Source organism: Chelonia mydas, chromosome 15 (assembly GCF_015237465.2).
Source record: "Chelonia mydas isolate rCheMyd1 chromosome 15, rCheMyd1.pri.v2, whole genome shotgun sequence".
Taxonomy (NCBI): domain Eukaryota; kingdom Metazoa; phylum Chordata; order Testudines; family Cheloniidae; genus Chelonia; species Chelonia mydas.
Window position 1 is genome coordinate 2921845 of NC_057856.1, and position 13286 is coordinate 2935130.

General features: G+C 49.0%; 1 protein-coding gene across 5 annotated transcripts in view; it reads left to right on the forward strand.

The window, feature by feature from the left end:
• OSBP2 (oxysterol binding protein 2) overlaps window positions 1-13286 on the forward strand; it is a 344207-nt gene that overhangs the window by 61808 nt on the left and 269113 nt on the right. For 4 of the 5 annotated variants that reach the window (XM_043529960.1, XM_037878931.2, XM_037878932.2 and 1 more), the window contains exon 2: window positions 5558-5766. In XM_043529960.1, the coding sequence (XP_043385895.1) occupies window positions 5558-5766 (209 nt within the window). Of the gene's footprint in view, window positions 1-5557; window positions 5767-9851; window positions 9929-13286 lie in introns of those variants that run through there. The other variant, XM_037878935.2, reaches the window with a different exon arrangement.

A 13286-nucleotide genomic window follows, 5' to 3' on the forward strand; every position in this document is an offset into this window, starting at 1 on the left:
CAGGCACTTTACAAATGCAGAGTAAATCTAACAGCCTGGTTTCCTACAAATTAGGGGATGAAATCACCCCTAAGTAATGATTCGTAGGAAGGTGTTTGTCCCCAGTAGAATGTTGGCCAATGACTTCCCTCACAGGGATCACTGTTGGGCTGAGTGCTACACATGTGTCTGGGGTGAAGTGAATTCTGTGGGCGTTTAATCCTACAAAAATATGGGGCTGAGCCTGCAGCCCTTACTCATGTGAGTAATCCCATACAGCAAACAGGAGTGTTGTCAAGGCTGGTTGTCATGTTGCTAAAATGCATGTGTACAGCTCCGAAGAGCTTCACAGACGGGAAGTCACAACTTTGCCCCCCCCAGTTTGCAATCTAAACATCAGACAAGAGGCAACAATTGAGAGCAGATAAAGGGGCATGACAGAGAGAGAGTTAGTCCTGGTCTACACTAGGACTTTAGGTCGAATTTAACAGCGTTAAATCGATGTAAACCTGCACCCGTCCACACGATGAAGCCCTTTTTTTTGACTTAAAGGGCTCTTAAAATCGATTTCCTTAGTCCACCCCTGACAAGTGGATTAGCGCTTAAATCGGCCTTGCCGGGTCGAATTTGGGGTACTGTGGACACAATTCGACAGTAATGGCCTCCGGGAGCTATCCCAGAGTGCTCCATTGTGACCGCTCTGGACAGCACTCTCAACTCAGATGCACTGGCCAGGTAGACAGGAAAAGAACCACAAACTTTTGAATCTCATTTCCTGGTTGGCCAGCATGGCAAGCTGCAGGTGACCATGTGGAGCTCATCAGCAGAGGTGACCTGATGGAGTCCCAGAATCGCAAAAGAGCTCCAGCATGGACTGAACGGGAGGTACGGGATCTGATCGCTGTATGGGGAGAGGAATCTGTGCTATCAGAACTCTGTTCCAGTTTTTGAAATGCCAAAACCTTTGTCAAAATCTCCCAGGGCATGAAGGACAGAGGCCATAACAGGGACCCGAAGCAGTGCCGCGTGAAACTGAAGGAGCTGAGGCAAGCCTACCAGAAAACCAGAGAGGCGAACGGCCGCTCCGGGTCAGAGCCCCAAACATGCCGCTTCTATGATGAGCTGCATGCCATTTTAGGGGGTTCAGCCACCACTACCCCAGCCGTGTTGTTTGACTCCTTCAATGGAATGGAGGGAACACGGAAGCAGGTTTTGGGGACGAAGAAGATGATGATGATGGGGTTGTAGATAGCTCACAGCAAGCAAGCGGAGAAACCGGTTTTCCCGACAGCCAGGAACTGTTTCTCACCCTGGACCTGGAGCCAGTACCCCCCGAACCCACCCAAGACTGCTTCCTGGACCCGGCAGGTGGAGAAGGGACCTCCGGTGAGTGTACCTTTTAAAATACTATACGTGGTTTAAAAGCAAGCATGTGAAAGGATTAATTTGCCCTGGCATTCGCAGCTCTCCTGGATGTACTCCCAAAGCCTTTGCAAAAGGTTTCTGGGGAGGGCAGCCTTATTGCGTTCTCCATGGTAGGACACTTTACCAATCCAGGCCAGTAGCACGTACTCGGGAATCATTGTACAACAAAGCATTGCAGTGTATGTTTGCTGGCGTTCAAACAACATCCATTCTTTATCTCTCTGTGTTATCCGCAGTAGAATGAGATCATTCATGGTCACCTGGTTGAAATAGGGTGCTTTTCTTCGGGGGACACTCAGAGGTGCCTGTTCCTGCTGGGCTGTTTGCCTGTGGCTGAACAGAAATGTTCCCTGCTGTTCGCCACGGGGAGGGGGGGAGGGTTGAGGGGGTAGCCACGCTGTGGGGGGAGGCAAAATGCGACCTTGTAACGAAAGCACATGTGCTATGTAAGTAATGTTAACAGCAAGGTTTACCCTGAAAGAGTGTAGCCATTGTTTTATAAAATGGGTCTTTTTAAATACCGCTGTCCCTTTTTTTTTTCCTCCACCAGCTGCATGTGTTTCAATGATCACAGGATCTTCTCCTTCCCAGAGGCTAGTGAAGATTAGAAAGAAAAAAAAAGCACTCGTGATGAAATGTTCTCTGAGCTCATGCTGTCCTCCCACACTGACAGAGCACAGACGAATGCATGGAGGCAAATAATGTCAGAGTGCAGGAAAGCACAAAATGACCGGGAGAGTAAGTGGCGGGCTGAAGCTGAAAGGTGGCGGCAGCATGATGAGAGGAGGCAGGATTCAATGCTGAGGCTGCTGGAAGCACAGACCGCCGCTACAGCCCCTGTGCAACCAACCACCCTCCTCCCCAAGTTCCATAGCCTCCTCACCCAGACGCCCAAGAACACGGTGGGGCGGCCTCCGGCCAACCAGCCACTCCACCACAGAGGATTGCCCAAAAAACAGAAGGCTGGCATTCAATAAATTTTAAAGTTGTAAACTTTTAACGTGCTGTGTGGCATTTTCCTTCCCCCCTCCACCACCCCTCCTGGGCTACCTTGGTAGTCATCCCCCTATTTGTGTGATGAATGAATAAAGAATGCATGAATGTGAAGCAACAATGACTTTATTGCCTCTGCAAGCGGTGATTGAAGGGAGGAGGGGAGGGTGGTTAGCTTACAGGGAAGTAGAGTGAACAAAGGGGCAGGGGGTTTCATCATGGAGAAACAAACACAACTTTCACACCGTAGCCTGTCCAGTCATGAAACTGGTTTTCAAAGCTTCTCTGATGCATACCGCGCCCTCCTGTGCTCTTCTAACCGCCCTGGTGTCTGGCTGCGCGTAACCAGCAGCCAGGCAATTTGCCTCAACCTCCCACCCCGCCATAAACGTCTCCCCCTTACTCTCAGAAATATTGTGGAGCGCACAGCAAGCAGTAATAACAGTGGGAATATTGGTTTCGCTGAGGTCTAAGCGAGTCAGTAAACTGCACCAGCGCGCCTTTAAACGTCCAAATGCACATTCTACCACCATTCTGCACTTGCTCAGCCTGTAGTTGAACAGCTCCTGACCACTGTCCAGGCTGCCTGTGTACGGCTTCATGAGCCATGGCATTAAGGGGTAGGCTGGGTCCCCAAGGATAACTGTAGGCATTTCAACGTCCCCAACAGTTATTTTCTGGTCTGGGAATAAAGTCCCTTCCTGCAGCTTTTGAAACAGACCAGAGTTCCTGAAGATGCAAGCGTCATGTACCTTTCCCGGCCATCCCACGCTGATGTTGGTGAAACGTCCCTTGTGATCCACCAGAGCTTGCAGCACTACTGAAAAGCACCCCTTGCGGTTTATGTACTCGCCGGCTTGGTGCTCCGGTTGCAAGATAGGGATATGGCCGTCTATGGCCCCACCACAGTTAGGGAATCCCATTGCAGCAAAGCCATCCACTATGACCTGCACATTTCCTAGGGTCACTACCCTTGATATCAGCAGATCTTTGATTGCGTGGGCTACTTGCATCACAGCAGCCCCCACAGTAGATTTGCCCACTCCAAATTGATTCCCGACTGACCAGTAGCTGTCTGGCGTTGCAAGCTTCCACAGGGCTATCGCCACTCGCTTCTCAACTGTGAGGGCTGCTCTCATCTTGGTATTCATGTGCTTCAGGGCAGGGGAAAGCAAGTCACAAAGTTCCATGAAAGTGCCCTTACGCATGCGAAAGTTTCGCAGCCACTGGGAATCGTCCCAGACCCGCAACACTATGCGGTCCCACCAGTCTGTGCTTGTTTCCCGAGCCCAGAATCGGTGTTCCACCGCATGAACCTGCCCCATTAACACCATGATGCATGCATTGGCAAGGCCCATGCTTTCAGAGAAATCTGTGTCCATGTCCTGATCACTCACGTGACTGCGCTGACGTTGCCTCCTCGCCCGGTATCGCTCTGCCAGGTTCTGGTGCTGCATATACTGCTGGATAATGCGTGTGGTGTTTAATGTGCTCCTAATTGCCAGAGCGAGCTGAGCGGCCTCCATGCTTGCCTTGGTATGGCGTCCGCACAGAAAAAAGGCGCGGAACGATTGTCTGCCGTTGCCCTGACGGAGGGGGGGCGACTGACGACATGGCTTACAGGGTTGGCTTCAGGGAGCTAAAATCAACAAAGGGGGTGGCTTTACATCAAGGAGTATTTCAGGCAGGACTTCAGGGAGGGTTCCAATAAGAAATGGTGCACCTAAGTTATTGTTCTTATTGGAACAAGCAGGTTGGTCTGGCCTCTGATTGATACATGGCTAGATTTACCTCGCTGCACCTTCTCTGTGAGTGACTGCAGCGTGACCTAGAGGAATGAGTCCCCTGAGCGGGGGGGGGGGGGGGAAGCAAATGAGTACTAAACAAATCTGGTCTATTTCTTGTTTTGATCCACTCCATCTATCTTTTACATCTTTGTCTGGCAGCAGACGGTGCAGAAGGACTGCAAGCCATTCACATCTCATGGCTGCTCGGCAGAAGATGGTGCAATAGGACAGCTAGCAATCCGTATCGCCTGCCTGCTCACCATAAGATGGTTCAATAGGACTGGCTGCAGGACTAAAGAGAATGACCTGGTCAAGTCACTTCTAATGTAGTCCCTGCACCCATGTCTGCCCAGGCGCTCCTGGCTGACGCGGCCAGGAGCACCTCAGACATGACCATGACTGCTACCAGTCGTATTGCACCGTCTGCTGCCACAAGGCAATGGGTTGCTGCTACTGTGTAGCAATGCAGTACCGCGTCTGCCAGCACCCAGGAGACATACGGTGACGGTTACCTGAGCGGGCTCCATGCTTGCCGTGGTATGGCGTCTGCACAGGTAACTCAAGAAAAAAGGCGCGAAACGATTGTCTGCCCTTGCTTTCATGGAGGGAGGGAGGGAACGGGGGCCTGACGATATGTACCCAGAACCACCCGCGACAATGTTTTAGCCCCATCAGGCATTGGGATCTCAACCCAGAATTCCAGTGGGCAGCGGAGACTGCGGGAACTGTGGGATAACTACCCACAGTGCAACACTCCGGAAGTCGACGCTTGCCTCGGTACTGTGGAAGCACTCCGCCGAGTTAATGCACTTAATGCACTTAGAGCATTTTCTGTGGGGACACACACACTCGAATATATAAAACCGATTTCTAAAAAACCGACTTCTATAAATTCGACCTAATTTCGTAGTGTAGACATACCCTTAGTCTTGTGAGTCAGGGCTACTGAATGGGACCCTAGCAATGAAAGTGGGAAGGGAAAGAAGCAGCAGTAAGAATTAGGCGGGAAATGCTGTGGGGGGGAAGAGCTTTAAGTAGTGTAACTCTGGACAGCAAGAAGCTTATTTTGCTGGGTTGCAAAACCCTAAAGGTAACAGACGAGGGCTGCGCAGTGAAAGCGACTGAACACTTTATTCCAAACTGTGTGTGTTGGATTGTTTCTCTTCCTTTTGGGAAGCACTCCTGGCTTTGAAGGCTCAGTTTTGTTCTCTGAATTCTCTGGGTGTTTTTCTTTACAGCTGCTCTAGCGGGTTAGTTTTGCAGAATGGCGCATGGCAAGCAGGGGAATGCTGTGTGGTCAGGGAATAGTAGTTTTTTAAAAGGTCTGAATGTGGACCCAGAGGATTTTATACCCCTTCTCTCTTGTTGTGCAGGACACAGGCTGAAATGGCTCACACCTGCCGCGGAACCATCAACTTGTCAACAGCGCACATTGATACAGAGGACTCCTGTAACATCGTACTCTCCAATGGGGGAAGGACATACCATCTAAAGGCAAGCTCCGAAGTGGAGAGGCAACGATGGGTCACTGCTTTGGAGCTGGCCAAAGCAAAAGCTATCCGTATGAGGAACAACCAGTCAGGTAGAGTGCTTATTAAAGCGCAAGCATGGAATTGGATTGCTGATAAAATCCTAATGTGGATAAATCTTCCTGCCTTGCATCCTGAATTGTGAAAGAACTTTACCAGTGTAAGGGGGAAATAGGGCTTGTTAACATCCCTTAAGAGTTTTCTGCAGAACTGGGTGCACAGTATATCTGGTGTTCTCGGCCATACAGCAGTGAGCCAGTTTTTTTAAAAAGCCCTTGGGGTAGTTTTACAGTGGGCACTGTGACTCCTGCCCAGCTTGAGACATTTACAGGGGAGGGCAGGACTCACTTGCCTTTGTCTTGCAGAATTTGGGTTCACAGCCTGGGCAGTGAATATTTCAATGAATACTTCACAGCTGTGGGTGGGACTCTAAGGAGATCAAAAACAGCAGCTCCCATTTTAAAGCCAGAACAATGCCTTTGTCACCCAGGCTGTGCCGACACTGCCACTCTCAGCGCTAAAACTTTTGTCCTTTAGGGGTGTGAAGAAACAGCCCCCTGAGCGACAAGAGTTTTAGCGCCGAAAAGCACCAGTATAGACAGCGCTTTATCACCGGGAGCTGCGCTCCCAGCCATAGACCTACCACCGCTTGAGAGGGGAGCTGGGTTTTTTTGTCGCTGGGAGAGCTCTCCCCTGGCGATGAAGCGTGTTTATACCGCCCACGTCACAGGGCTGCCGCGGCAGTGGTGCAACGTGGGTAGTGTAGACATACCCACAGTCACAGCCTGTTTACGATGGGCCTACAGTATCTAAGCTCTGTGTGAATGAGATCTGAATTTAGTTCAACTGTTGACATGTCACACACTCAAAAATGTTACCGTGATGATGGTGCAGGTCTGACCGTCATGTGCTTGGGTGGTTGCATTAGGTATGGCTGGCAAAGCTATATGTGAGGTATACCAATCAAACCTTTGTCACACCATCATGTATTCTGTAGATGGTACATAGTTAGCAAGCAATATATTTTAGAAATGTTCAAAAGTTTAAATTTTTATTGGCATTATATTTTCCTTTCACACCAATAAATCCATGTGCAGGTCTTAGAGGGCAAGAGAAAAATGTACATGGAAAAAACAAAACACAAGTCAGACACTGATCACAGACTGAATTCTGCCTTCTTGGAAATGGGGTCCATGTAAGGGAGGTAGGAAGGGAGCGTCCTGTATTTGGAGAGAGAAGGAGGGAACACCTTTGGGGCAGCCTGATTTAAAAATAAACACCGCTTCCCACGTCCCCCTGAGATCTGGTATGTTAGAGGTAGGCCTGGTGTGGGTAACGTAGGAGAGGCAGTGGAAGGGGCATGATAAATGCTATTTCTCACATACCTGTGTCGCTTGGGGCTTTTTGTTCTGCGTCTGTACAGTGCCTAGCACCCTGGAGTCCTGGCCATGACTGGGGCTCCTCGGTGCTACTGCAGTACAAATAATGAATACATGGACCCTAGCGCTCGCTCTCTCTGTGTGTGTGTGTGTGTGTGTGTAATTGCACGCACGACAAAGCAGGTGAGTAACTCCCCAAATTGCCAGCAGGGAAGGTGAGAGGCGGGTAAATGCATTGATGACAACCTGTGGGGGACTAGGGCTGCGTCTGCACTAAACACAAAACTAGTTCTGTGATGTATGACAGCAGGTAGTGGATATGGCTCTTTCTCTGGGTCACAACTGTGCCAGTGTAGATGGGGTCAGCTGATTTCTCAGTGTTTGTTTGTAAAGACACCTGGTCAGCCTCCACTGGAGTTTGCTCTTAGCCAGAGTGCTCTCAGGATGCTTTTGTGTTAAAGGGAGAATTGTCAGTGGTGTCTCTGGTTTTGTTTGGTTAAAGCAAAGTCTGGTTACCCAGGATCAACACATGCCAAAAACGGGGCAGTTTCGGGGACCTTCCCTGGAAAAATCATGGAGCAGGTCCTCAAAGAATCAATCCTGAAGCACTTAGAGGAGAGGAAAGTGATCAGGAACAGTCAGCATGGATTCACCAAGGGAAGGTCATGCCTGACTAATCTAATCGCCTTTTATGATGAGATTACTGGTTCTGTGGATGAAGGGAAAGCAGTGGATGTATTGTTTCTTGACTTTAGCAAAGCTTTTGACACGGTCTCCCACAGCATTCTTGTCAGCAAGTTAAGGAAGTATGGGCTGGATGAATGCACTATAAGGTGGGTAGAAAGCTGGCTAGATTGTCGGGCTCAACGGGTAGTGATCAATGGCTCCATGTCTAGTTGGCAGCCGGTGTCAAGTGGAGTGCCCCAGGGGTCGGTCCTGGGGCCGGTTTTGTTCAATATCTTCATAAATGATCTGGAGGATGGTGTGGATTGCACTCTCAGCAAATTTGTGGATGATACTAAACTGGGAGGAGTGGTAGATACGCTGGAGGGGAGGGATAGGATACAGAAGGACCTAGACAAATTGGAGGATTGGGCCAAAAGAAATCTGATGAGGTTCAATAAGGATAAGTGCAGGGTCCTGCACTTAGGATGGAAGAATCCAATGCACCGCTACAGACTAGGGACCGAATGGCTAGGCAGCAGTTCTGCGGAAAAGGACCTAGGGGTGACAGTAGACGAGAAGCTGGATATGAGTCAGCAGTGTGCCCTTGTTGCCAAGAAGGCCAATGGCATTTTGGGATGTATAAGTAGGGGCATAGCGAGCAGATCGAGGGACGTGATCGTTCCCCTCTATTCGACACTGGTGAGGCCTCATCTGGAGTACTGTGTCCAGTTTTGGGCCCCACACTACAAGAAGGATGTGGATAAATTGGAAAGAGTCCAGCGAAGGGCAACAAAAATGATTAGGGGTCTAGAGCACATGACTTATGAGGAGAGGCTGAGGGAGCTGGGATTGTTTAGTCTGCAGAAGAGAAGAATGAGGGGGGATTTGATAGCTGCTTTCAACTACCTGAAAGGGGGTTCCAAAGAGGATGGCTCTAGACTGTTCTCAATGGTAGCAGATGACAGAACGAGGAGTAATGGTCTCAAGTTGCAATGGGGGAGGTTTAGATTGGATATTAGGAAAAACTTTTTCACTAAGAGGGTGGTGAAACACTGGAATGCGTTACCTAGGGAGGTGGTAGAATCTCCTTCCTTAGAGGTTTTTAAGGTCAGGCTTGACAAAGCCCTGGCTGGGATGATTTAACTGGGACTTGGTCCTGCTTTGAGCAGGGGGTTGGACTAGATGACCTTCTGGGGTCCCTTCCAACCCTGATATTCTATGATTCTATGAAAGCCCCCAAGCAGCAAACATCTGAGAAGGGGAGCTCCTGAGAGAGACGGAAGGTCCCCGAAACTGCCCCGTTTTTGGCATGTGTTGATCCTGGGTGTGCTGGTGAACGAGGTATAAAGAGCTAGCGGGGGGGGGGAGGCAGGCACTGAAGTCCTCTATGCTCTCTGAGCTCATCCACTGGAACAGGCAGAGGTTTTGATGTGGACCTGGCAGGCCCTGAAATGATCCAGTGGCTGTGGGGAGTTTGTCCCTCATGATCACAGTGGTTTGCTGAAGGGCAGTGGATCCTGAGGCTGCCCCACGCTTGCTGGGAGCTCATCTGAGCAGCTTGGGGCTCTGAAGAGGCCTATGTTTATCCAAGTCAAAGAGAACAATGTTTAACATGGAATAAAAAGGGATTTTTCCTCCTTTTTTTTTTTTTTTGAGAAACACTTAAGATGAGCCATGTTTTGCCAGAATCTAATGTTGAAAATAAGCACAGACACGCAGCCCAGACTGGGAGTTGTGGCCGTCCAAGACGATGCTTAATTCCTGCTTCGTTATGCCAGTCGGTGTAGCATGTTCAGCGTAATACCAAAGTACAGCCAGGAGAGCCTCCCTCCCGTGGCTCACAGACTGGATCACAGTCAGTCGGCTGCTTTTTTTATGGGGGCTGGGGATCTTTTTAATCAGTCATGCCGTACAAACAGGGCTTTGTTCCAGACACCCGGCTATTGCAAAGCCTTGGAGCGGTTTCCAGTTGCTGTCAGCGGGGGTTTAACGGGTACGTTCATTGTGCCATGGCAGGAATGTCAGCCAAGATTGCTTATTCATCTGTTTTCTCTGCAAATAAAAACTTCCTCTTGCGTCTCCCCTGTTCCCAGGAGGCACTGAGGACGAACTGTGCTGTCTGGATGTGGCATGTTTCTTGGCCTCGTCGCTCAAAGGGCTTTCCTGACCGGTGGGTAAGGGATCGCATTTAATAGGCGATAGAGCTGATAAAGCAGGCTAACCACATGAGTGCCTAACCCCTGTGACTGCTTTGGGAAAGCAGCTGAGACTCTCCTCGCCCTGTTTTTGTGGGTAGTTTTCTTGAAACAAACCACCCCTTTGTAAATGTCGTTCCTTGACATTTTGTGGTGGATCAAAGTGATGATTTCAGATTTCAGAGTTGTGCACGTGAGAGCAAGTGGCACTCATGAGATTAGCTCATTTTTCTGTTTGAGTCTGAAATGAACATGTAACGAGGGTATGGAAGGGGTGGGCTGAGACGCTAGGTCAGCTACTCTGGAGAGGTTTTGTGGACAGACGAGGTTGTGTATTTTGCCTTTCTGTGCAGTGTGAAACCTTAAAAGGGCATTTAAGTATATTGTGGCTTTGTGGAAATCACACGCCAGTGCTCCTGCTGGCATTGATGAATATTCCCTGGCTACTCAGCCACCAATGCGAGACTATCTCCTTTCGTTATAATATCGTATTGGTGCTATTGGAGAGCATATTTCAGCAAAGGCTCTTGAAGCACGTTACTGGTATTAATTAAGCCTTATAATCACCCCTTGAGGTAGGTCAGTGTTCTTATCCCCATTTTACTGAAGGAGAAGTGGAGGCACAGAGGTTAAGTAACTTGATGAAGGTCACCTAGTGAATCAGTGGCAGTCAGGAATAGACCTGAGGAGTCCTGGCTCCCAATCCTCTGCTCCAATTACAAGGTGACACTTACCTCTCTCAAAAACAGGAATTCACATGCCTAGTTAAGTTTACGAAATGGTGCTTAAATCCCAATGAAATACGGTGCCTGGAACAGTCGATGCTTGTTACGGCTACAAGGATCATCCATCATGTGGGTGCAATTGCATTGAAACCTGCAAGAACTGAGCCTGTTTATATCCGGGTTGAATTTGACCCATTATGTTTGCAAATGGCTATCTGTCCCCGTTCTGAAAATAACCGTAATCACCTGCTGCACGTGTCTCCTGAATAATGCCAGCGTTTACTGTAGCCCTGTGTTGTATTCATGTCACCCTGGGGGGTTTGCCAGCATATACATTAACTTCTCACGAAAGCTTTCGAATTCGCCACATACCAGCAGGGCTGTGAAGTACCACAGGGAGGCTTAGCTTGGCAGCCTGCTAAGGGGAGCTCCTCAGTCAGTGAGAGGAGTCTGTCAGGATGGCTGTGTTGGACTCTTCCCTCCGCCAGGGGCTCTCAGGGAGGGAGGAGAGTGTGCCCTATTGTGACCATTGCAAGACAAGGAAGCATTGTTCTCTCTTTCAGTGGTGTGTTCTCTCTTTCAGTGGTGTGTTCTCTCTCTCTCTCTCTCTCTCTCCCTCTCTCTCCCCCTCCCTCTCCCTCTCCCTCTCCCTCTCCCTCTCCCTCTCCAACAAGCACTGTACTTTCATGGCTGGGGAGAAAAATAGGGGAGATGCCGTTTTAAGGGTGTAATGAGGTTCATGGAGCTCCCTTAAACATCTGATGGTGATCAGCGGTGATGCCATGGTGATAGGTACAATAGATACAGCAGTGTCTCACTGACTTTCTGTGACTTCCCTTTTCCTTGAGCTTGATGTTTCTCTCTGTGGGATGGGGTGGTAGCTGTCGCATCCCACTGGCTCTTGAGGAGTCCTCTCTTACAGGGGGTTTCTCTTCTGCTTTCTTCCTTGTCTTTTCCTCAGTTTTGTTTTATTTCAGGCCAGGGGAAGATCAGGATTGTGCAGCTTCAATAGGCCCTGTTATGAGCTTGAACAAATAGACCTCATCTGGCCACAGAGCACATCAGAGGTTAAAGATACCAGCTTACTGTATTCCTGGTTTCCATTGGAAATGGAATTGGGTGACCTACAGGATTCCAGTCTGGGAGGAGGTGGGTTAATTTTGAGTCTGACTCTAGTCCTGGGAGGGTTGGGTCAGTTTTTTCTCTCTCAGATGAGCCGGCCGTCAGTGCCCGCCAGTGGATGAGTGAGTGGGAATTATCATAGTGAACAGCTATTAAGGTCTCTTCAGAGACCCAGTTCAGCTTTGCTGTGCCTATGAGATCCTCCTTCTAGGCCGGGAGAGCTGAGGTGCATCCTGAACTCATGTCCTCTGTGGCAGAAGCTGACGGTGCCAAGGTCCCTGCAGAGGCTCACTTGGTGTAATTTAGTCAGTTCTTGATTTTCTCAGTCATGTCATCCTTGGGGAGGGAGAGCTGAGTGACTGGAATCCTGCTGCTGCTAATCTGCAGAAAGAGCAGATTCCCATTTTCTGTCTCTGGATTCTTGAGACCTGAAATGTTTGTGGGGACCCCGATCTCCCTTAGGAAACCGAGCCCTTCTCCACTTCCAAATTTGGATCCATTTGCTGATTCCAGTGCTGGAATTACAATACCTCAACCTGAACAAAACCCCACAGGTCTAGTGTCTGGAGAATGACCCTGCTGTTCACCTTGTCTGATTGGTCGAGAGTGCGACCTTCTAATCTAAAATTGTAAAAAATTAAAGCTCTGGTTTTAAGACCAGTAATGTTCTGCTGTTCACGAATGACCGTGTGTGGCCGCACTCACATACTGCTTCTTAGGTGATACAATATCACCTCCTCTGGTGCTTGGGTGCAGGATTTCCTGCCGACATGACACCACAGATGAATAACGTTAGCTCTTCCTGGGATTCCAGTTCTGTTTTCAAAACAACCAGGTAAACAGAAGAGAACTCTTGCAAGAGCATGGTTACATCCTGCGCCTCCCTGGTGCAACAGTCCAAATCAGTTTAACCAAACTCCAGGCGCCCTCAGGGATTAATTAACAAACCTATTGTTCCACGGGCAATTGTGTTTGAAAAGTCTGGGAAGAAGACTGGATGCCAGCAGAGGACTTCTGGAAAGATTACTGCTCCTCCTGGTCACCACCTGGTAAGTCTAGCCTCTAGCCTAATGAAATAAGTGAACAAAAAATAAGAGGAAGAAAGCACGAGGTAACTGGAGGATGAATAGACCCATGAGCGTCAGCCAGCGTGGTGTTGTGTGGAACAAAAGTAGTGAGACAAACCATTGCTTTGTTGAATTGAATTACGATGTTATTGGGTGAAAGGAAGGTCATAGCTATGATGTGTCTGGAGTTCACTTATTACTAGAGACTGACCAACTGGAGGGAGTTGGTAGAAGAGCAACACATGGTTGAGGAATTGGAGGGATGGATTCATAAGAATATATAGCTTGGCCAAGTGATGACTAGTGTGTGACATGAGTCTGTGTTTATATGACAATTGTAAATGCAAAGGAGGAATTATCTAGTGTAGTGCCAGGGCATACAGCTCAGAGTACTGTGGTGAAGTCTTGGAAGCTGAATA